Source organism: Physella acuta, unplaced genomic scaffold, assembly GCF_028476545.2.
Source record: "Physella acuta isolate Inbredline_101_S28 unplaced genomic scaffold, ASM2847654v3 ptg000103l, whole genome shotgun sequence".
NCBI classification, from domain to species: domain Eukaryota; kingdom Metazoa; phylum Mollusca; class Gastropoda; family Physidae; genus Physella; species Physella acuta.
The window spans coordinates 312,864-339,347 of NW_026731623.1; the positions used below are offsets into that span (position 1 = coordinate 312,864).

Here is a 26,484-nt window from a genome sequence, read left to right on the forward strand (position 1 = left end):
TTTGTGGGGTGTGTGTTTAAATATGAATGGTATGGGGGGTGTGTTTAAATATGAAGTTTGTGGGGTGTGTTTAAATATGAAGTTTGTGGGGTGTGTGTTTAAATATGAATGGTGTGGGGGGTGTGTTTAAATATGAAGTTTGTGGGGTGTGTTTAAATATGAAGTTTTTGGGGTGTGTGTTTAAATATGAACGGTGTGGGGTGTGTGTTTAAATATGAAGTTTGTGGGGTGTGTGTTTAATTATGAAGTTTGTGGGGTGTGTTTAAATATGAAGTTTATGGGGTGTGTGTTTAAATATGAATGGTGTGGGGGGTGTGTTTAAATATGAAGTTTGTGGGGTGTGTTTAAATATGAAGTTTGTGGGGTGTGTGTTTAAATATGAAGTTTGTGGGGTGTGTGTTTAAATATGAAGTTTGTGGTGTGTGTGTTTAAATATGAACAGTGTGGGGTGTGTGTTTAAATATGAAGTTTGTGGGGTGTGTGTTTAAATATGAACGGTGTGGGGTGTGTGTTTAAATATGAACGGTGTGGGGTGTGTGTTTAAATATGAAGATTGTGGGGTGTGTGTTTAAATATGAAGTTTGTGGGGTGTGTGTTTAAATATGAAGTTTGTGGGGGGTGTTTAAATATGAAGTTTGTGGTGTGTGTTTAAATATGAACGGTGTGGGGTGTGTGTTTAAATATAAAGCTTGTGGGGTGTGTGTTTAAATATGAATGGTGTGGGGGGTGTGTTTAAATATGAAGTTTGTGGGGTGTGTGTTTAAATATGAAGTTTGTGGGGTGTGTGTTTAAATATGAACGGTGTGGGGTGTGTGTTTAAATATGAAGTTTGTGGGGTGTGTGTTTAAATATGAATGGTGTGGGGGGTGTGTTTAAATATGAAGTTTGTGGGGTGTGTTTAAATATGAATTTTATGGGGTGTGTGTTTAAATATGAAGTTTGGGGTGTGTGTTTAAATATGAATGGTGTGGGGGGTGTGTTTAAATATGAAGTTTGTGCGTTGGGGTGACCTGTGTTGATCAGTGGGTGTGGTGAGGCGGCATATGGTGCAGTGTTGGGGAGGAGGTGGTATGTGGTTTGACTTTGTACTGTATGTGGTTTGTGGTGTCATGGGTGTGTGGTTTATGGTATCATGGGTGTGTGGTTTATGATATCATGCAGGTTTATGTGAAGTTCATTTATCCTTTCCTTATTTGCTTCCTCTATTGCATTTTAGATATGAAATAAAATGTATTTTACAAGTTTTCAAACAAAGAGATGGTGTTGTGCCTAAGAAGCTATCAGATAAATTTCGCACCAATGACAAGCACAGGTTTGCAGCCTGTATCCCCACACACACACACACATATAAAGGCATATTTATATATTTATAGGCATATATATATATACACACACACACACTCACACACATATGTATATATATATATATATATATATATATATATATATATATATATATATATATATATATATATATATATATATATATATATATATATATATATATATATATATAGATATATATAGATATAGATATAGATATAGATATATAGATATATAAAATTTGAAATTGTAGGTAGTGTGTCATTCAGTCATCACTGTAGATTATAGAAATGTAAAGGAAACACCACATGTCATGCATTACTTGCATCATATTGTCCTATTACAAGTAATAGAGTAGGGTCTATTTATATAACGCCAAAAAAATGGTTTGATGGTTGGCAGAGTTTTTACTCTTTTGCATAATTTAACAACAAAAAAAAACTTAAAGAAAATATTTAATACATGCACATTGCTAAAACCTATTGAAGTGATCAATGTCAAATAATATTCTGGCGTAGATTCTTAGAAAAAAATAGATACATTTTAATAACAGTATAGTGAATGCAGCTAATAATACACCCATAAAACATTTTATCACAAATATATACACATGCCTATATATATATATATATGTATTTATATACTCATACCTAAATACATACAAATATATATGTATATATATATATATATATATATATATATATATATATATATATATATATATATATATATATATATATATATATATATATATATATATATATATATATATATATATATATATATATATATATATATATGTATATATATATATATATGTATATATATATATATATGTATATATATATATATATGTATATATATATATATATGTATATATATATATATATGTATATATATATATATATGTATATATATATATATATATATATATATATATATATATATATATATATATATATATATATATATATATATATACGGATATGTATATCTACACACATACATATATATTCATAGAGGTCTATATTTATACTAGCTGTTAACCCCTGCTTCACCACAGGTAATCATTTATTATCTATCGAATACCTTTACTAATATTTAGGAAGAGACCCGCGCTTTTCTTTATTTGTTATTTTAATAGTAGTGTATTATTATATATATATAAAAAAAACCATTTATTTTCTACTTTTTAGTGCATTATACATAAATGCTTGTTATTAAAACATTTTTTATGAAAAAAAATTCAGTACTTCAAGTTTTTTTATTTACAATAGAGTTGCATGATTAAAAAGTATTGCGTAAGTAATGAACATGATAACGCACATATAATAGTGGATAATAGTTGGATAAGACTGCCTACTACTTTGGACAAAACTTTAATTAATTCATAAAATATTAATTACGCCCTCTACTAAATTCAAATTTAATGTCATATTGCATTGTCTTCAATTCTTGACCCACGTGCCAGCTCTTAAACGAATCTGTCAGTTAGGCTTGCCTGAAATTTTGCTCGAGCTTTTTGATCTGTGACAACAGACTGACGACAGACAGAGAAAGTAATTTAAATATCAGTTTGTAAAAAATACTGATTTTAAGAGATCATAACATTAATTTAAAAAAAAACAACTATAAAACTCTTTACAGACTAATCAGAAAATAATATAAAAAATCTTAACAATAATCTATTATAATTATGAGCCCTAACATAATAATCAATACTGTAGGGATAAAAAAAAAGAATTACTTAAATTTAGCAATATTTAGCATGAGTTGTATTTCTTTTTAAATTCCCCCCCCCCCCCCTTACATGATTATTTAACATTTCAATTGATTAGTTACATTCCACACTGCTGTTACTAAAATGAAGCCATTTGTTCTAAGAGTATATGCGAAAATATTATTTGGCATTGATCCATTTGATGTTTTAGCAATGTGCGTGTATTTAATATTTTTTGTACTTTTGTTGACCTATGCAAAAGAGTAAAAACTTTGCCGACTATCAAAGTAATGTAAGTTGCTACATAAATAGACCCTACTCCATTACCTCAAATAAGGCAATGTGATGAAAGTAAAATCACAGCATGTGGTGTTAATTTTTATGTTTCCAAAATGTATAGCGATGACTAAAGGACCGACTGACACACTACCGGCCAGCTTATATATGTATACATATATATATATATAAATATATATATATATATATATATATATATATATATATATATATATATATATATATATATATATATATATCACATTTCTTAGATATTCACATAGCTCTGAAATATCAATAACTGAACACCTTACATGCAAATATATTTTTAAAAAATGTCCTAAATATTTTTTAGGTTTTTTTTTGGGGTGGGGTGGGGGGGGGGGGGAGAGGTTGGACACCACCTGAACTTATATATCCTTGGTGTTGGAAGATGTGTCAATAAAATTGCATGGTTGGTGTTTGAAATTTGAATTGCTTCTGTAATTTTAGGACGCCCTCAAAGTGCTACACAGAAAGCTGTTGAAGAGAAAGTCTTCTCATTGATAGCTGCCACAGATTCAGAAGGTTGGTGTCAAACCATTTTTTTCTCAGACATGCGGTTTCCTTTCAATCTTTAGGAGTTTCTCTTCACAAGTAGATTTTTAAACACCACAAAAAAAATCCACAACAATTTGACTATTTCCATCATTTAAAAAGTGGTACATTACGACCCCCCAGCCCCCACAATCCCCTCACACCCACCCTCCTCTTGTGTATTTTTAGTCAACTAAACTTTACCTAACAAAACATCACACATAAACATGCAACATGCATTCTGTATTTTAAATAATTTAACACAAGCTAACATTAAAAGCACACACTCTCCCAGTCACTTACCTCACTAAACTCTCTAACCCAGTCACTTACCTCACTAAACTCTCTAACCCAGTTACCTCACTAAACTCTCTAACCCAGTCACTTACCTCACTAAACTCTCTAACCCAGTTACCTCACTAAACTCTCTAACCCAGTCACTTACCTCACTAAACTCTCTAACCCAGTTACCTCACTAAACTCTCTAACCCAGTCACTTGCCTCACTAAACTCTCTAACCCAGTTACCTCACTAAACTCTCTAACCCAGTCACTTACCTCACTAAACTCTCTAACCCAGTTACTTACCTCACTAAACTCTCTAACCCAGTCACTTACCTCACTCAACTCTCTAACCCAGTCACTTACCTCACTCAACTCTCTAACCCAGTCACTTACCTCACTAAACTCTCTAACCCAGTCACTTACCTCAATAAACTCTCTAACCCAGTCACTTACCTCACTAAACTCTCTAACCCAGTCACTTACCTCACTAAACTCTCTAACCCAGTCACTTACCTCACTCAACTCTCTAACCCAGTCACTTACCTCACTAAACTCTCTAACCCAGTCACCTACCTCACTAAACTCTCTAACCCAGTCACTTACCTCACTAAACTCTCTAACCCAGTCACTTACCTCACTAAACTCTCCAACCCAGTCACTTACCTCACTAAACTCTCTAACCCAGTCACTTACCTCACTAAACTCTCTAACCCAGTCACTTACCTCACTAAACTCTCTAACCCAGTCACTTACCTCACTAAACTCTCTAACCCAGTCACTTACCTCACTAAACTCTCTAACCCAGTCACCTCACTAAACTCTTTAACCCAATCACTTACCTCACTAAACTCTCTAACCCAGTTACCTCACTAAACTCTCTAACCCAGTCATTTCCCTAACTAAACTCTCTAACCCAGTCACTTACCTCACTAAACTCTCTAACCCAGTCATTTCCCTAACTAAACTCTCTAACCCAGTTACTTACCTCACTAAACTCTCTAACCCAGTCACTTACCTCACTAAACTCTCTAACCCAGTTACCTCACTAAACTCTCTAACCCAGTTACCTCACTAAACTCTCTAACCCAGTCACTTACCTCACTAAACTCTCTAATCCAGTCACTTACCTCACTAAACTCTCTAACCCAGTTACTTACCTCACTAAACTCTCTAACCCAGTTACCTCACTAAACTCTCTAACCCAGTCACTTACCTCACTAAACTCTCTAACCCAGTCACTTACCTCACTAAACTCTCTAACCCAGTTACCTCACTAAACTCTCTAACCCAGTCACTTACCTCACTAAACTCTCTAACCCAGTCACTTACCTAACTAAACTCTCTAACCCAGTCACTTGCCTAACTAAACTCTCTAACCCAGTTACCTCACTAAACTCTCTAACCCAGTTACCTCACTAAACTCTCTAACCCAGTCACTTACCTAACTAAACTCTCTAACCCAGTCACTTACCTAACTAAACTCTCTAACCCAGTCACTTACCTCACTAAACTCTCTAACCCAGTTACCTCACTAAACTCTCTAACCTAGTTACCTCACTAAACTCTCTAACCCAGTCGCTTACCTCACTAAACTCTCTAAGCCAGTCACTTACCTAACTAAACTCTCTAACCCAGTCACTTGCCTAACTAAACTCTCTAACCCAGTTACCTCACTAAACTCTCTAACCCAGTTACCTCACTAAACTCTCTAACCCAGTTACCTCACTAAACTCTCTAACCCAGTCACTTACCTCAATAAACTCTCTAACCCAGTCACTTACCTCACTAAACTCTCTAACCCAGTCACTTACGTCACTAAACTCTCTAACCCAGTCACTTACCTCACTAAACTCTCTAACCCAGTTACCTAACTAAACTCTCTAACCCAGTCACTTACCTCACTAAACTCTCTAACCCAGTCACTTACCTCACTAAACTCTCTAACCCAGTTACTTACTTCACTAAACTCTCTAACCCAGTTACCTCACTAAACTCTCTAACCCAGTCACTTGCTTCACTAAACTCTCTAACCCAGTCACTTACCTCACTAAACTCTCTAACCCAATCACTTACATCACTAAACTCTCTAACCTAGTCACTTACCTCACTAAACTCTCTAACCCAGTTACCTCACTAAACTCTCTAACCCAGTCACTTACCTCACTAAACTATCTAACCCAGTCACTTACCTCACTAAACTCTCTAACCCAGTCACTTACCTCACTAAACTCTCTAACCCAGTCACTTACCTCACTAAACTCTCTAACCCAGTCACTTACCTCACTAAACTCTCTAACCCAGTCACTTACCTCACTAAACTCTCTAACCCAGTCACTTACCTCACTAAACTCTCTAACCCAGTTACCTAACTAAACTCTCTAACCCAGTCACTTACCTCACTAAACTCTCTAACCCAGTCACTTACCTCACTAAACTCTCTAACCCAGTTACTTACTTCACTAAACTCTCTAACCCAGTTACCTCACTAAACTCTCTAACCCAGTCACTTGCTTCACTAAACTCTCTAACCCAGTCACTTACCTCACTAAACTCTCTAACCCAATCACTTACATCACTAAACTCTCTAACCTAGTCACTTACCTCACTAAACTCTCTAACCCAGTTACCTCACTAAACTCTCTAATCTAGTCACTTACCTCACTAAACTCTCTAACCCAGTTACCTCACTAAACTCTCTAACCCAGTCACTTACCTCACTAAACTCTCTAACCCAGTCACTTACGTCACTAAACTCTCTAACCCAGTCACTTACCTCACTAAACTCTCTAACCCAGTTACCTAACTAAACTCTCTAACCCAGTCACTTACCTCACTAAACTCTCTAACCCAGTCACTTACCTCACTAAACTCTCTAACCCAGTTACTTACTTCACTAAACTCTCTAACCCAGTTACCTCACTAAACTCTCTAACCCAGTCACTTGCTTCACTAAACTCTCTAACCCAGTCACTTACCTCACTAAACTCTCTAACCCAGTCACTTACCTCACTAAACTCTCTAACCCAGTTACTTACTTCACTAAACTCTCTAACCCAGTTACCTCACTAAACTCTCTAACCCAGTCACTTGCTTCACTAAACTCTCTAACCCAGTCACTTACCTCACTAAACTCTCTAACCTAGTCACTTACCTCACTAAACTCTCTAACCCAGTTACCTCACTAAACTCTCTAACCCAGTCACTTACCTCACTAAACTCTCTAACCCAGTCACTTACCTCACTAAACTCTCTAACCCAGTCACTTACCTCACTAAACTCTCTAACCCAGTCACTTACCTCACTAAACTCTCTAACCCAGTCACTTACCTCACTAAACTCTCTAACCCAGTCACTTACCTCACTAAACTCTCTAACCCAGTCACTTACCTCACTAAACTCTCTAACCCAGTTACCTAACTAAACTCTCTAACCCAGTCACTTACCTCACTAAACTCTCTAACCCAGTCACTTACCTCACTAAACTCTCTAACCCAGTTACTTACTTCACTAAACTCTCTAACCCAGTTACCTCACTAAACTCTCTAACCCAGTCACTTGCTTCACTAAACTCTCTAACCCAGTCACTTACCTCACTAAACTCTCTAACCCAATCACTTACATCACTAAACTCTCTAACCTAGTCACTTACCTCACTAAACTCTCTAACCCAGTTACCTCACTAAACTCTCTAATCTAGTCACTTACCTCACTAAACTCTCTAACCCAGTTACCTCACTAAACTCTCTAACCCAGTCACTTACCTCACTAAACTCTCTAACCCAGTCACTTACCTCACTAAACTCTCTAACCCAGTCACTTACCTCACTAAACTCTCTAACCCAGTCACTTACCTCACTAAACTCTCTAACCCAGTCACTTACCTCACTAAACTCTCTAACCCAGTCACTTACCTCACTAAACTCTATAACCCAGTCACTTACCTCACTAAACTCTCTAACCCAGTCACTTACCTCACTAAACTCTCTAACCCAATCACTTACCTCACTAAACTCTCTAACCTAGTCACTTACCTCACTAAACTCTCTAACCCAGTTACCTCACTAAACTCTCTAACCCAGTCACTTACCTCACTAAACTCTCTAACCCAGTCACTTACCTCACTAAACTCTCTAACCCAATCACTTACCTCACTAAACTCTCTAACCTAGTCACTTACCTCACTAAACTCTCTAACCCAGTTACCTCACTAAACTCTCTAACCCAGTCACTTACCTCACTAAACTCTCTAACCCAATCACTTACCTCACTAAACTCTCTAACCTAGTCACTTACCTCACTAAACTCTCTAACCCAGTTACCTCACTAAACTCTCTAACCCAGTCAATTAAGTCACTAAACTCTCTAACCCAGTTACCTCACTAAACTCTCTAACCCAGTTACTTACCTCACTAAACTCTCTAACCCAGTTACCTCACTAAACTCTTTAACCCAGTCACTTACCTCACTAAACTCTTTAACCCAGTCACTTACCTCACTAAACTCTCTAACCCAGTCACTTACCTCACTAAACTCTCTAACCCAGTCACTTACCTAACTAAACTCTCTAACCCAGTCACTTACCTCACTAAACTCTCTACCCCAGTCACTTACCTCACTAAACTCTCTAACCCAGTCACTTACCTCACTAAACTATCTAACCCAGTTACCTCACTAAACTCTCTAACCCAGTCACTTACCTCACTAAACTCTCTAACCCATTCACTTACCTAACTAAACTCTCTAACCCAGTTACCTCACTAAACTCTCTAACCCAGTCACTTACTTCACTAAACTCTCTAACCCAGTCACATGCCTCACTAAACTCTCTAACCCAGTGACTTACCTCACTAAACTCTCTAACCCAGTTACCTCACTAAACTCTCTAACCTAGTCACTTACCTCACTAAACTCTCTAACCCAGTCACTTACCTCACTAAACTCTCTAACCCAGTCACTTACCTCACTAAACTCTCCAACACAGTCACTTACCTCACTAAACTCTCTAACCCAGTCACTTACCTCACTAAACTCTCTAACCCAGTCACTTACCTCACTAAACTCTCTAACCCAGTCACTTACCTCACTAAACTCTCTAACCCAGTCACTTACCTCACTAAACTCTTTAACCCAGTCACTTACCTCACTAAACTCTCTAACCCAGTTACCTCACTAAACTCTCTAACCCAGTTACCTCACTAAACTCTCTAACCCAGTCATTTCCCTAACTAAACTCTCTAACCCAGTCACTTACCTCACTAAACTCTCTAACCCAGTTACTTACCTCACTAAACTCTCTAACCCAGTCACTTACCTCACTAAACTCTCTAACCCAGTTACCTCACTAAACTCACTAACCCAGTTACCTCACTAAACTATCTAACCCAGTCACTTACCTCACTAAACTCTCTAACCCAGTCACTTACCTCACTAAACTCTCTAACCCAGTCACTTACCTCACTAAACTCTCTAACCCAGTTACCTCACTAAACTCTTTAACCCAGTCACTTACCTCACTAAACTCTCTAACCCAGTTACCTCACTAAACTCTCTAACCCAGTCATTTCCCTAACTAAACTCTCTAACCCAGTCACTTACCTCACTTAACTCTCTAACCCAGTCACTTACCTCACTAAACTCTCTAACCCAGTCACTTACCTCACTAAACTCTCTAACCCAGTTACCTCACTAAACTCTCTAACCCAGTTACTTACCTCACTAAACTCTCTAACCCAGTCACTTACCTCACTAAACTCTCTAACCCAGTCACTTACCTCACTAAACTCTCTAACCCAGTTACCTCACTAAACTCTCTAACCCAGTCTTTTCCCTAACTAAACTCTCTAACCCAGTCACTTACCTCACTAAACTCTCTAACCCAGTTACCTCACTAAACTCTCTAACCCAGTCACTTACCTCACTAAACTCTCTAACCCAGTTACCTCACTAAACTCTCTAACCCAGTGACTTACCTCACTAAACTCTCTAACCCAGTTACTTACCTCTCTAAACTCTCTAACCCAGTCACTTACCTCACTAAACTCTCTAACCCAGTCACTTACCTCACTAAACTCTCTAACCCAGTCACTTACCTCACTAAACTCTCTAACCCAGTCACTAACCTCACTAAACTCTCTAACCCAGTTACCTAACTAAACTCTCTAACCCAGTTACCTCACTAAACTCTCTAGCCCAGTTACCTCACTAAACTCTCTATCCCAGTCACTTACCTCACTAAACTCTCTAACCCAGTCACCTCACTAAACTCTCTAACCCAGTCACTTACCTCACTAAACTCTCTAACCCAGTCACTTACCTCACTAAACTCTCTAACCCACTTACCTCACTAAACTCTCTAACCCAGTCACTTACCTCACTAAACTCTCTAACCCAGTCACTTACCTCACTAAACTCTCTAACCCAGTCACTTACCTAACTAAACTCTCTAACCCAGTTACCTCACTAAACTCTCTAACCAGTCACTTACCTCACTAAACTCTCTAACCCAGTCACTTACCTCACTAAACTCTCTAACCCAGTCACCTCACTAAACTCTCTAACCCAGTTACCTCACTAAACTCTCTAACCCAGTTACTTACCTCACTAAACTCTCTAACCCAGTCACTTACCTCACTAAACTCTCTAACCCAGTTACCTCACTAAACTCTCTAACCCAGTCACTTACCTCACTAAACTCTCTAACCCAGTCACTTACCTCACTAAACTCTCTAACCCAGTCACTTACCTCACTAAACTCTCTAACCCAGTTACCTCACTAAACTCTCTAACCCAGTCACTTACCTCACTAAACTCTCTAACCCAGTTACCTCACTAAACTCTCTAACCCAGTTACCTCACTAAACTCTCTAACCCAGTCACTTACCTCACTAAACTCTCTAACCCAGTTACCTCACTAAACTCTCTAAACCAGTTACCTCACTAAACTCTCTAACCCAGTCACTTACCTCACTAAACTCTCTAACCCAGTCACTTACCTCACTAAACTCTCTAACCCAGTTACCTCACTAAACTCTCTAACCCAGTCACTTACCTCACTAAACTCTCTAACCCAGTGACTTACCTCACTAAACTCTCTAACCCAGTTACTTACCTCACTAAACTCTCTAACCCAGTCACTTACCTCACTAAACTCTCTAACCCAGTCCGTTACCTCACTAAACTCTCTAACCCAGTCACTTACCTCACTAAACTCTCTAACCCAGTCACTTACCTAACTAAACTCACTAACCCAGTTACCTCACTAAACTCTCTAACCTAGTCACTTACCTAACTAAACTCTCTAACCCAGTCACATACCTCACTAAACTCTCTAACCCAGTCACTTACCTCACTAAACTCTCTAACCCAGTCACTTACCTCACTAAACTCTCTAACCCAGTTACCTCACTAAACTCTTTAACCCAGCTACTTACCTCACTAAACTCTCTAACCCAGTTACCTCACTAAACTCTCTAACCCAGTTACTTACCTCACTAAACTCTCTAACCCAGTCACTTACCTCACTAAACTCTCTAACCCAGTCACTTACCTCACTAAACTCTCTAACCCAGTTACCTCACTAAACTCTCTAACCCAGTTACCTCACTAAACTCTCTAACCCAGTCACTTACCTCACTAAACTCTCTAACCCAGTTACCTCACTAAACTCTCTAACCCAGTCACTTCACTAAACTCTCTAACTCAGTCACTTACCTCACTAAACTCTCTAACCCAGTCACTTACCTCACTAAACTCTCTAACCCAGTTACCTCACTAAACTCTCTAACCCAGTCACTTACCTCACTAAACTCTCTAACCCAGTGACTTACCTCACTAAACTCTCTAACCCAGTTACTTACCTCACTAAACTCTCTAACCCAGTCACTTACCTCACTAAACTCTCTAACCCAGTCACTTACCTCACTAAACTCTCTAACCCAGTCACTTACCTCACTAAACTCTCTAACCCAGTCACTTACCTCACTAAACTCTCTAACCCAGTTACCTAACTAAACTCTCTAACCCAGTTACCTCACTAAACTCTCTAAGCCAGTTGCCTCACTAAACTCTCTAACCCAGTCACTTACCTAACTAAACTCTCTAACCCAGTTACCTCACTAAACTCTCTAACCCAGTTACCTCACTAAACTCTCTAACCCAGTCACTTACCTCACTAAACTCTCTAACCCAGTCACTTACCTCACTAAACTCTCTAACCCAGTCACTTACCTCACTAAACTCTCTAACCCAGTCACTTACCTCACTAAACTCTCTAACCCAGTCACTTACCTCAGTAAACTCTCTAACCCAGTCATTTACCTAACTAAACTCTCTAACCCAGTTACCTCACTAAACTCTCTAACCAGTCACTTACCTCACTAAACTCTCTAACCCAGTCACTTACCTCACTAAACTCTCTAACCCAGTTACCTCACTAAACTCTCTAACCCAGTTACTTACCTCACTTAACTCTCTAACCCAGTCACTTTCCTCACTAAACTCTCTAACCCAGTCACTTACCTAACTAAACTCTCTAACCCAGTTACCTCACTAAACTCTCTAACCCAGTCATTTCCCTAACTAAACTCTCTAACCCAGTCACTTAACTCACTAAACTCTCTAACCCAGTTACCTCACTAAACTCTCTAACCCAGTCACTTACCTCACTAAACTCTCTAACCCAGTCACTTACCTCACTAAACTCTCTAACCCAGTTACCTCACTAAACTCTCTAACCCAGTTACCTCACTAAACTCTCTAACCCAGTCACTTACCTCACTAAACTCTCTAACCCAGTCACTTACCTCACTAAACTCTCTAACCCAGTTACCTCACTAAACTCTCTAACCCAGTCACTTACCTCACTAAACTCTCTAACCCAGTTACCTCACTAAACTCTCTAACCCAGTTACCTCACTAAACTCTCTAACCCAGTCACTTACCTCACTAAACTCTCTAACCCAGTTACCTCACTAAACTCTCTAACCCAGTTACCTCACTAAACTCTCTAACCCAGTCACTTACCTCACTAAACTCTCTAACCCAGTCACTTACCTCACTAAACTCTCTAACCCAGTCACTTACCTCACTAAACTCTCTAACCCAGTCATTTCCCTAACTAAACTCTCTAACCCAGTCACTTACCTCACTAAACTCTCTAACCCAGTGACTTACCTCACTAAACTCTCTAGCCCAGTTACTTACCTCACTAAACTCTCTAACCCAGTAACTTACCTCACTAAACTCTCTAACCCAGTCACTTACCTCACTAAACTCTCTAACCCAGTCACTTACCTCACTAAACTCTCTAACCCAGTCACTTACCTCACTAAACTCTCTAACCCAGTTACCTCACTAAACTCTCTAACCCAGTTACCTCACTAAACTCTCTAACCCAGTTACCTCACTAAACTCTCTAACCCAGTCACTTACCTAACTAAACTCTCTCACCCAGTTACCTCACTAAACTCTCTAACCCAGTCACTTACCTCACTAAACTCTCTAACCCAGTCACTTACCTCACTAAACTCTCTAACCCAGTTACCTCACTAAACTCTCTAACCCAGTCATTTCCCTCACTAAACTCTCTAACCCAGTCACTTACCTCACTAAACTCTCTAACCCAGTCACTTACCTCACTAAACTCTCTAACCCAGTCACTTACCTCACTAAACTCTCTAACCCAGTTACCTCACTAAACTCTCTAACCCAGTTACCTCACTAAACTCTCTAACCCAGTTACTTACCTCACTAAACTCTCTAACCCAGTTACTTACCTAACTAAACTCTCTAACCCAGTCACTTACCTCAATAAACTCTCTAACCCAGTCACTTACCTCACTAAACTCTCTAACCCAGTTACCTCACTAAACTCTCTAACCCAGTCACTTACCTCACTAAACTCTCTAACCCAGTCACTTACCTCACTAAACTCTCTAACCCAGTCACTTACCTCACTAAACTCTCTAACCCAGTTACCTCACTAAACTCTCTAACCCAGTTACTTACCTAACTAAACTCTCTAACCCAGTTACTTACCTCACTAAACTCTCTAACCCAGTCACTTACCTCACTAAACTCTCTAACCCAGTCACTTACCTCACTAAACCCTCTAACCCAGTCACTTACCTCACTAAACTCTCTAACCCAGTTACTTACCTAACTAAACTATCTAACCCAGTCACTTACCTCACTAAACTCTCTAACCCAGTTACCTCACTATACTCTCTAACCCAGTCACTTACCTCACTAAACTCTCTAACCCAGTCACTTACCTCACTAAACTCTCTAACCCAGTCACTTACCTCACTAAACTCTCTAACCCAGTCACTTACCTCACTAAACTCTCTAACCCAGTTACCTAACTAAACTCTCTAACCCAGTTACCTCACTAAACTCTCTAACCCAGTTACCTCACTAAACTCTCTAACCCAGTCACTTACCTAACTAAACTCTCTCACCCAGTTACCTCACTAAACTCTCTAACCCAGTTACCTCACTAAACTCTCTAACCCAGTCACTTACCTCACTAAACTCTCTAACCCAGTCACTTACCTCACTAAACTCTCTAACCCAGTTACCTCACTAAACTCTCTAACCCAGTCACTTACCTCACTAAACTCTCTAACCCAGTGACTTACCTCACTAAACTCTCTAACCCAGTTACTTACCTCACTAAACTCTCTAACCCAGTCACTTACCTCACTAAACTCTCTAACCCAGTCACTTACCTCACTAAACTCTCTAACCCAGTCACTTACCTCACTAAACTCTCTAACCCAGTCACTTACCTCACTAAACTCTCTAACCCAGTTACCTAACTAAACTCTCTAACCCAGTTACCTCACTAAACTCTCTAAGCCAGTTGCCTCACTAAACTCTCTAACCCAGTCACTTACCTAACTAAACTCTCTAACCCAGTTACCTCACTAAACTCTCTAACCCAGTTACCTCACTAAACTCTCTAACCCAGTCACTTACCTCACTAAACTCTCTAACCCAGTCACTTACCTCACTAAACTCTCTAACCCAGTCACTTACCTCACTAAACTCTCTAACCCAGTCACTTACCTCACTAAACTCTCTAACCCAGTCACTTACCTCAGTAAACTCTCTAACCCAGTCATTTACCTAACTAAACTCTCTAACCCAGTTACCTCACTAAACTCTCTAACCAGTCACTTACCTCACTAAACTCTCTAACCCAGTCACTTACCTCACTAAACTCTCTAACCCAGTTACCTCACTAAACTCTCTAACCCAGTTACTTACCTCACTTAACTCTCTAACCCAGTCACTTTCCTCACTAAACTCTCTAACCCAGTCACTTACCTAACTAAACTCTCTAACCCAGTTACCTCACTAAACTCTCTAACCCAGTCATTTCCCTAACTAAACTCTCTAACCCAGTCACTTAACTCACTAAACTCTCTAACCCAGTTACCTCACTAAACTCTCTAACCCAGTCACTTACCTCACTAAACTCTCTAACCCAGTCACTTACCTCACTAAACTCTCTAACCCAGTTACCTCACTAAACTCTCTAACCCAGTTACCTCACTAAACTCTCTAACCCAGTCACTTACCTCACTAAACTCTCTAACCCAGTCACTTACCTCACTAAACTCTCTAACCCAGTTACCTCACTAAACTCTCTAACCCAGTCACTTACCTCACTAAACTCTCTAACCCAGTTACCTCACTAAACTCTCTAACCCAGTTACCTCACTAAACTCTCTAACCCAGTCACTTACCTCACTAAACTCTCTAACCCAGTTACCTCACTAAACTCTCTAACCCAGTTACCTCACTAAACTCTCTAACCCAGTCACTTACCTCACTAAACTCTCTAACCCAGTCACTTACCTCACTAAACTCTCTAACCCAGTCACTTACCTCACTAAACTCTCTAACCCAGTCATTTCCCTAACTAAACTCTCTAACCCAGTCACTTACCTCACTAAACTCTCTAACCCAGTGACTTACCTCACTAAACTCTCTAGCCCAGTTACTTACCTCACTAAACTCTCTAACCCAGTAACTTACCTCACTAAACTCTCTAACCCAGTCACTTACCTCACTAAACTCTCTAACCCAGTCACTTACCTCACTAAACTCTCTAACCCAGTCACTTACCTCACTAAACTCTCTAACCCAGTTACCTCACTAAACTCTCTAACCCAGTTACCTCACTAAACTCTCTAACCCAGTTACCTCACTAAACTCTCTAACCCAGTCACTTACCTAACTAAACTCTCTCACCCAGTTACCTCACTAAACTCTCTAACCCAGTCACTTACCTCACTAAACTCTCTAACCCAGTCACTTACCTCACTAAACTCTCTAACCCAGTTACCTCACTAAACTCTCTAACCCAGTCATTTCCCTCACTAAACTCTCTAACCCAGTCACTTACCTCACTAAACTCTCTAACCCAGTCACTTACCTCACTAAACTCTCTAACCCAGTCACTTACCTCACTAAACTCTCTAACCCAGTTACCTCACTAAACTCTCTAACCCAGTTACCTCACTAAACTCTCTAACCCAGTTACTTACCTCACTAAACTCTCTAACCCAGTTACTTACCTAACTAAACTCTCTAACCCAGTCACTTACCTCAATAAACTCTCTAACCCAGTCACTTACCTCACTAAACTCTCTAACCCAGTTACCTCACTAAACTCTCTAACCCAGTCACTTACCTCACTAAACTCTCTAACCCAGTCACTTACCTCACTAAACTCTCTAACCCAGTCACTTACCTCACTAAACTCTCTAACCCAGTTACCTCACTAAACTCTCTAACCCAGTTACTTACCTAACTAAACTCTCTAACCCAGTTACTTACCTCACTAAACTCTCTAACCCAGTCACTTACCTCACTAAACTCTCTAACCCAGTCACTTACCTCACTAAACCCTCTAACCCAGTCACTTACCTCACTAAACTCTCTAACCCAGTTACTTACCTAACTAAACTATCTAACCCAGTCACTTACCTCACTAAACTCTCTAACCCAGTTACCTCACTATACTCTCTAACCCAGTCACTTACCTCACTAAACTCTCTAACCCAGTCACTTACCTCACTAAACTCTCTAACCCAGTCACTTACCTCACTAAACTCTCTAACCCAGTCACTTACCTCACTAAACTCTCTAACCCAGTTACCTAACTAAACTCTCTAACCCAGTTACCTCACTAAACTCTCTAACCCAGTTACCTCACTAAACTCTCTAACCCAGTCACTTACCTAACTAAACTCTCTCACCCAGTTACCTCACTAAACTCTCTAACCCAGTTACCTCACTAAACTCTCTAACCCAGTCACTTACCTCACTAAACTCTCTAACCCAGTCACTTACCTCACTAAACTCTCTAACCCAGTCACTTACCTCACTAAACTCTCTAACCCAGTTACCTCACTAAACTCTCTAACCCAGTTACCTCACTAAACTCTCTAACCCAGTTACTTACCTCACTAAACTCTCTAACCCAGTTACTTACCTAACTAAACTCTCTAACCCAGTCACTTACCTCAATAAACTCTCTAACCCAGTCACTTACCTCACTAAACTCTCTAACCCAGTTACCTCACTAAACTCTCTAACCCAGTCACTTACCTCACTAAACTCTCTAACCCAGTCACTTACCTCACTAAACTCTCTAACCCAGTCACTTACCTCACTAAACTCTCTAACCCAGTTACCTCACTAAACTCTCTAACCCAGTTACTTACCTAACTAAACTCTCTAACCCAGTTACTTACCTCACTAAAGTCTCTAACCCATTCACTTACCTCACTAAACTCTCTAACCCAGTCACTTACCTCACTAAACCCTCTAACCCAGTCACTTACCTCACTAAACTCTCTAACCCAGTTACTTACCTAACTAAACTATCTAACCCAGTCACTTACCTCACTAAACTCTCTAACCCAGTTACCTCACTATACTCTCTAACCCAGTCACTTACCTCACTAAACTCTCTAACCCAGTTACCTCACTAAACTCTTTAACCCAGTCACTTACCTCACTAAACTCTCTAACCCAGTTACTTACCTCTCTAAACTCTCTAACCCAGTCACTTACCTCACTAAACTCTCTAACCCAGTCACTTACCTCACTAAACTCTCTAACCCAGTCACTTACCTCACTAAACTCTCTAACCCAGTCACTAACCTCACTTAACTCTCTAACCCAGTTACCTAACTAAACTCTCTAACCCAGTTACCTCACTAAACTCTCTAGCCCAGTTACCTCACTAAACTCTTTAACCCAGTCACTTACCTCACTAAACTCTCTAACCCAGTCACCTCACTAAACTCTCTAACCCAGTCACTTACCTCACTAAACTCTCTAACCCAGTCACTTACCTCACTAAACTCTCTAACCCAGTTACCTCACTAAACTCTTTAACCCAGTCACTTACCTCACTAAACTCTCTAACCCAGTCACTTACCTCACTAAACTCTCTAACCCAGTCACTTACCTCACTAAACTCTCTAACCCAGTCACTTACCTCACTAAACTCTCTAACCCAGTCACTTACCTCACTAAACTCTCTAACCCAGTTACCTAACTAAACTCTCTAACCCAGTTACCTCACTAAACTCTCTAGCCCAGTTACCTCACTAAACTCTTTAACCCAGTCACTTACCTCACTAAACTCTCTGACCCAGTCACCTCACTAAACTCTCTAACCCAGTCACTTACCTCACTAAACTCTCTAACCCAGTCACTTACCTCACTAAACTCTCTAACCCAGCTACCTCACTAAACTCTTTAACCCAGTCACTTACCTCACTAAACTCTCTAACCCAGCTACCTCACTAAACTCTTTAACCCAGTCACTTACCTCACTAAACTCTCTAACCCAGTTACCTCACTAAACTCTCTAACCCAATCACTTACCTCACTAAACTCTCTAACCCAATCACTTACCTCACTAAACTCTCTAACCCAGTTACCTCACTAAACTCTCTAACCCAGTCACTTACCTCACCAAACTCTCTAACCCAGTTACTTACCTAACTTAACATGTGTTTTAGATGAAACATCAGAAACAGAAAGTGGAATCTATGAAAATTATTATTTTGAAGAAGAAAATTTTGATGTAAGTACCACTGACTTTTCAAATTGTATAGTTTTTGTTATACAAATATTTCTTATTGTTTTAAAATATTTTTGCTATCCACCTCGTAGAGAGGAGAAAGTAGTCCTATATTAACCCTAAAACTCTTGAAGTTTAACACCTTGTTTTAACTTTTGTGCTATTTCCTGTAATCAGCAGAGGTACTTCACTCTATTTTTCTATATTCTCATGTAGCATATTCAAAGTACATTTCATCTTAATTTGAATAACTTCTATGTTTCTATAGCTCGATTTCACTGGAAGTGCCATCCCAACCCTCAGGCATACATGCCAAAGTTTTGAGGAAATATTTTTCTTGGCATTAAACATTTTTTGTTACTCTACCCCAATCCATTAAAATAATAAAATGTCACGATTTGGTTTGATACACTATTAGTATCAACTCTTAACACGTCAGAAAAAAGAAAATTAGAGATTAACTCCAACTCCAATCCCAACCCTAACCATAAACATAACCCCAACCCTAATCATAACCCTAACCATAACCCCAAACCCAACCATAACCATAACCCCAAACCCAACCCTAACCATAAACATAACCCCAACCCTAACCATAACCCTAACCATAAACATAACCCTAACCATAACCATAACCCCAACCCTACTTTAAGAGGAAAAGGAGCACCAACAAAAATTAAAACTCAATTTTATTATGAAATGATCCACAGTGAAAAGTTTTTTTATAAATACAAAACGACCAAATCATTGAAACAAAGGCTCACCTGCTAAGACGTTGGTATTAAATGTCTTCCCAACTGATATAACTCTAACCTAAACTCAAATCTAACCCTAACTTTTTACCCTAACCCTAACCCTAACTCTAACCTAAACTCAAATCTAACCCTAACTTTTTACCCTAACCCTAACTCTAACCTAAACTTAAATCTAACCCTAACTTTTTACCCTAACCCCAGCTCGATGTTTACCTCGATGACAATTCAAACTTTGCTTCAGGATTATCTCAAGTTAGGTCCCCTGGAGCTGAAGCTGCTAAGCATCACAGGCCAGCCCGCGCCAATCCACACGACACCATCTCAGTCGCAGGAAGAGACGGAGGCCAAACTCTACAAACCTGACCAGTGGCCAGTAACTGTGGCAATGCTCAAAGGGCCATTAGTACCTGTCTGATGCCACCTTTTTTTTACACTAAACACATCAAACATAAGAGGCATCAGACAGACAACATAAGGCAGACAATATAAAAAGGCAGAAATCATCAGACAAACAATATAAGACAGACAACATAAGGCAGACAATATAAAAAGGCAGAAAACATCAGACAAACAATATAAAACAGACAATATAAGGCAGACAATACAAGACAGACAATATAAGGCAGACAATATAAGACAGACAATATAAGACAGACAATATAAGGCAGACAATATAAGACAGACAATATAAGGCAGACAATATAAGGCAGACAATATAAGACAGACAACATAAGGCAAACAATATAAGGCAGACAACATAAGACAGACAATATAAGGCAGACAATATAAGGCAGACAACATAAGACAGACAATATAAGGCAGACAATATAAGGCAGACAACATAAGACAGACAGTATAAGGCAGACAATATAAGGCAGACAATATAAGGCAGACAATATAAGGCAGACAATATAAAAAGGCAGACAAACAATATAAGGCAGACAATATAAGACAGACAATATAAGGCAGACAATATAAGACAGACAATATAAGACAGACAATATAAGACAGACAATATAAAAAGGCAGACAAACAATATAAGACAGACAATATAAGGCAGACAATATAAGGCAGACAATATAAAAAGGCAGACAAACAATATAAGACAGACAATATAAGGCAGACAATATAAAACAAGCATATAACAAGGACCAGCACCTCTATCCCATCAAATGCCAAGGTCATATGCCAAGGTCATGGAAACTATGCTTAATGTTTTTTTTTTTACAACATACAACAAAGCATATAACATACAGTTAAGATGTCAGTAACAGTTCATAACAAAAGCACATTAGACATGCAGATTTTAACATGCAACATTTAAAATGCAACATTTAACATGCAACATTTAAAATGCAACATTTAACATGCAACATTTAACAACATTAGAAGCACAACATCAAGTCATTCAATATATGTTAAATGAATTCAAATATTCAGCGAAAAGTTGTGTTCTCTGGGTCTGACTTTTGTTTTTACTTTTTGCTAATTTTAGATTTCCTTTCAAAAATGTATCCGAGCAAACTGCAGGATTTTGTTTGTGTTCCAATTTGTGGTGATGAATTAGGAAGTTACTTTATAAATAAACCGGGAGTGATCTCCCCTAAACTTTCTCGAATATTCTTATATAAAATAACAGGGGATGGGAACTCGGGCTATAGAAATGATTTTTAATCCATTTTAAATACTTAAAGTTTTAAAAATAGAATAAAATCTCGTGGACAAATTAATTGCACACCAAGTGAACGCTAAATAAAAAACGCATAATAGTGCGCAATATTATTAATACTTTTAAAATTTACATTAGTTTTTTGAGAAATCGGAAGTAGCGTAAAGTACTACTTCCAGTCAACGTAAATTACTCAAAATTTTACAGAAGGTAGAGAATTAGATCTTTTACTTACATGTGAAATATCATTTATCTATCTGAAATAGTACTCAAGTTATAGGCTTTTGAAAAATTCAAAGTAGAAAAAGTACCACTTCCGGTTGTCGGAAATCGTTCAAAAGTTGATACGGATCTACGATTTTGATATAATACTTATATATGAAATTTCATCAACCTAGCTGTAACGGTACTCAAGTAATCGTGTTTACACACGGACAGACACACACACACACACACAGACATACGGACAAGATTGCAAAATTATGTTTTTCCGTATCAGTGAGGTGTAAATCGTCGAGATTTGTAAAAATCTCGATTTTTTTTTTAATAGATTTCCTTCCACACAGTTCACTCCCTCAAGTCAGGAGCTAGGTGTGTGGATAGGTTGCATGTTAAAATAGTACAATACATGGCATTGCATTCAATTATACTTAAGCATTACAAATTACAAAACGTCTGAGATAACTGTGTGTGTGGGGGGGGGGGGGGGGGGTACCCATCTAAGGGTCCCATTGATTTTGTTTGTTTCGTAGAGTTTTGTGTGTGCTGTGTAGCGTTGTAACATCACAAGCTTGAGAGGTGAAAAACCAAGTGTCAGCTCTGCCGTAATTTAGAAGGATCTGCTGGCTGCTGATTAGTTGTCTCAAGATGTGGCCCCTCAGGTTAGGTAGACATCAAGAGGTGATCAAAACTTGAATAGTGGGTGTTGGGTACAGGTCTGGGCATTCTTCTTCAGGTATATCCAGGATAGCTGTCGTCTTGGCTGAAATGGATTGGGCCCAGGATTTCATTAAGCCACCCGAACCGTAGTCCGGCCACCCGAACCGTAGTCCGGCCACCCGAACCGTAGTCTGGCCACCCGAGCCGTAGTCCAGGTGGCTCCTCTCCAGGTCTCTCGACTCAGAGGGAACAAACAAGGGTTGCTGGTACTATTTGCATAAGTTTTTTTTGTGATGGCATCGTTGATTAAGAGGAAAGGTTATCGTTTGATCTAGTTTTTTTTTTTAATTGTTCCTCTCTTGCTGCTTCCTATTCAAGCCAGGGTAGGCAGCAAGAGCAGGTTTACATGAACATAATATATATACATATCATACAAGTTTTATTATGTGTCTAATACAAAACCTATATATTTAAGTTCCCTTATACAAAACGTCTCAAGTTACTAAGTTTTAATTAAGTTTTCATTTTAGACTCTATGTTTGGCGATCTATTTAACTCATGGATGATGATTCTTTGTGTGTACCTTCATACCCTTTAGGGGGAGGCATATTCTGCAATGGTGGCAGGTATACGTCGTTTCGTCGGGATGGTACTCTTTGTAGTGCTGGCATATGTCCATGTATCCACACTCGTTGTTGCATATGTGACACATTAACAATTCCTGGTGTACTGCATCCTCGTATTCTTCCCTATCGTCGATTGATTTATATTTCTGGGCGCAAAATCTGCATCTTTTGCTGTTATATCCCGCTTTTGGGTTTTAAGATTTTTTGACTGCTTCGCGTCTGTAGGGCTGTTTTTTCTTTCTTTTTGAGTTTGTGCCGTCGCTCATTTCCACATTTAGGCTGGGGTTGTTAATTGTAGAGGTTGGCGTCGCTGTAAACTTGAAAGAGTTTGGTCTCAGCGAGGATGATGCAGCAAAGGTTGGTATGAGGATTCTTGAAGCATTTGTTTTGGTGATTGGTGATTTCGTCATGCTTGTACTGGAGGTTGTTGGCTTACTATGCAGCTTGTGGGGATTGGTTGGTTGACTGTTTGTTGTAGTCATGTTTAGGGTTGTCTGGTTTTCCATCGGTTCTAGGACCTGCGGTGTGGTTGGTGCTGGTTCCTTTGATGTTGTCAGGGGTGCGTTGGGTGTTGAATCTGAAGTCGGCTTAGGGGGGCTCTGTTGTTTGCTGCTGTTGTTTGCTGTTGTGCATGCGTGACTGGTTCCTGTGGTGCTGTCATGTGTACATTGGATTTTGGACAGTGACTGGTCCAGTGCAGGGTTGACGAGCAGGTTTGGCAGGCTTGTTTTCTTCCATTTATGGTGACTAGGATGTTGAGGGATTTGTTTTTGTAATTTATTTGAATGTAATGAGGGATGTTTGTTGGATTGTCAGTGTGTATGGAGAAGTTGCGATTACTGGTGTGAGGAATTGTGGTAATGATTGGCTCTTTATTGCTGTAAGGCTGTAGTGCTTGTATGAGTGTGAGATCGTTGAGTGTGGGGGGGGGGGGGACCCATCTAAGGGTTCCGTTTATTATGTCTTTTTCGTGTATAGTGGAATGCAGTGTGTATGGGCCGTGTATTTTGTGTATTATGAAACGTGGTGACGTCAAAAGCTGTTGATGAGAAAAACCAAGTGTCTGCTCGGCCGTAGTTAAGGAGCAGGATTTGTTCGTTGCTTATGATTTGCCTTAGGACGTGACCCCGTAGGTTGGGATGGCCTTTGGAGGAGATTCGAACTTGGATGGTAGGTGTGTCGACTGGGTATAGCTCTGGGCAGTCTTCATCTGGTAGATCCAAAGTGGCAGTTGTGGCTGAAAAGGGTTGGACCTTGGATTTCATTAAGCCACCCGAACCGTAGTCCGGGTGGCTCCTCCCCTAGTCTCTCGACCCAGGGGAAAAATCCAAGGGCGCAACCCCTTTGTTGACTCTGACAATATCTTCGTATGACATCATGCTAGGAGATGACATTGTAGGATGGTGAGTATCGGATATCGCTCCAATCTTTAGTAAAAGGCGAAAGATTTACTCGATGTGAAGAGATCTAGGAACCATAATAAAGCTCAATTCTGTGTTTCAGAAATGTTTTTAAAGTGTAATGTTTGTCGTGGATACTTCAATGGATTATAGTGTAAGATTATTATAGTGCTTATGGTCTAAATTTATGAATTAAAAAATAAATACTGAAAGTGTTGGGAAATAATTTTCATTTTTCAAACTGATAGTAATAATTGTCGGCATGTTCATTAAACACAATTTTTAAAAAATATAATCTTTTACAAACATTCTAATTATGTCTGAAAATTATTTATATTTAGTCCTTCAGCACTTAATTCCCTTTGATAAATTAGGAAAACACAATTACTTCCCTTTATAAAACATTGCATTAGTGGAAAAGAATTTACTTTTTATTACTTTGTTTTGGTGTTGGGAAAAAAAATTACACAATTAGCGGGGATTGATCAAGTGCAAATGTTGTAGGTATTTTACGGATAAACTTGGAGTATTATAAATGTTCATTGAATTGAAACAGGCGCGTCTGCCGGCGCCCCACCAGGGTTCAATTCGGCGCCCTGGGCTATCCTGTGAGCGCTAAGGTGCATAATTTCGCTTTAAACAGTGCGATAGAGTATGGATAAGAAAGGTTACTATAGTCTTTAAGTGAATCGAATCTGGGCGTCCTCTGGTGCCCAGACAGGGTGCTATTTGGCGCCCCGGGCCTCCCGTGTTTGGTTTGGCGCCTACGTTCGTTTATGTGAATGCAAAAGACTATGAATAAGTTGGGGTACTATAGTCGTTTATTAAGCTGAAACAGGCGATTCCGCCCCGGGCTAGACTGTGAGCACTTTGCGTTTATGTTCGCGTTAGTGTTTTCATTGTGTTTAGGTTGGTTTTGCGTTAGTGGTTGCGTTTTGATTTGGTTCGTTTTTGTTCTTTCTTTTTTCGTTCTCGTTTGTGTTTTTTTCTTTGGGTTTGTGTTTGTAATTGTGTTTGTGATTGGTTTTGCGTTTGGATTTGGTTTGTTTTCGTTTGCTTTTTCGTTTGTGTTTTTTTCTTTGTGTTTGTGGTTAGTTTTGCGTTTGGATTTGGTTTGTTTTCGTTTACTTTTTCGTTTGTTATTTTTCTTTGTGTTCGTATTGGTGTTTGTGGTTGTGGTTGGGTTTGTTGTTAGGTTTTAGTTTTCGTTTGTATTTGTAATTGTGTTAGCGTTATGTTTGCGTTTTGTTGTTTTGGTTTTGGTTGGTTGTGGTTTGGGTGGGCAATGCCGGGTTTATAATGATTACTAAACACACAGGTAATGGTCTTTAACAGAAAGGTTTTTCACAGAAGCCAGAGCAGGGCCTGGTCGGGACGACTAGTATATATATATATATATATATATATATATATATATATATATATATATATATATATATATATATATATATATATATATATATATATATATATATATATAGGGGCCCAGAATTTATTTTTGCGGGGTGACCCTTTTTTTCTAGTTCCGCCACTGAATGCTAGTGCGACGCTGTGGTTAAATATGAAAGTCTTTAGTTCAGATCCTGGGCTCGAATGTGTATGATGTCGTTGAGATCATCCAGTTCTAATGGGTACCTGACTCAGGTTGGGAAAGTAACGGCTCTTGGGCATAGTGCTGACCACGCTATATATTTCAATGCCACTGTCACCGAAATAATAACTCTACTTCATCTGCCCCATTTGGGCAAGTGTCTTACGGGATAATATCTGGCTCTCAGCTAAACACAGCCTGCTAATGGTATATTTTGACCCTGTCAAACAATTTGAACCTTATCAATAATAAGACAGCTATGGGTGCAAACAATAG

At 39.1% G+C, this 26,484-nt stretch overlaps 1 protein-coding gene across 2 annotated transcripts in view; it reads left to right on the forward strand.

Annotated features, from left to right (window-relative positions):
- Window positions 1-21,506, forward strand: part of LOC131931246 (coiled-coil domain-containing protein 83) — a 39,412-nt gene extending 17,906 nt beyond the window's left edge. For both annotated transcript variants that reach the window (XM_059287980.1, XM_059287972.1), the window contains exons 10-12: window positions 3,812-3,886; window positions 19,227-19,291; window positions 20,285-21,506. In XM_059287980.1, coding sequence (XP_059143963.1) covers window positions 3,812-3,886; window positions 19,227-19,291; window positions 20,285-20,458 — 314 coding nt within the window. In that variant the 3' untranslated portion in view covers window positions 20,459-21,506. The remainder of the gene's footprint in view (window positions 1-3,811; window positions 3,887-19,226; window positions 19,292-20,284) is intronic.
- Window positions 21,507-26,484: the final 4,978 nt, after the last annotated feature.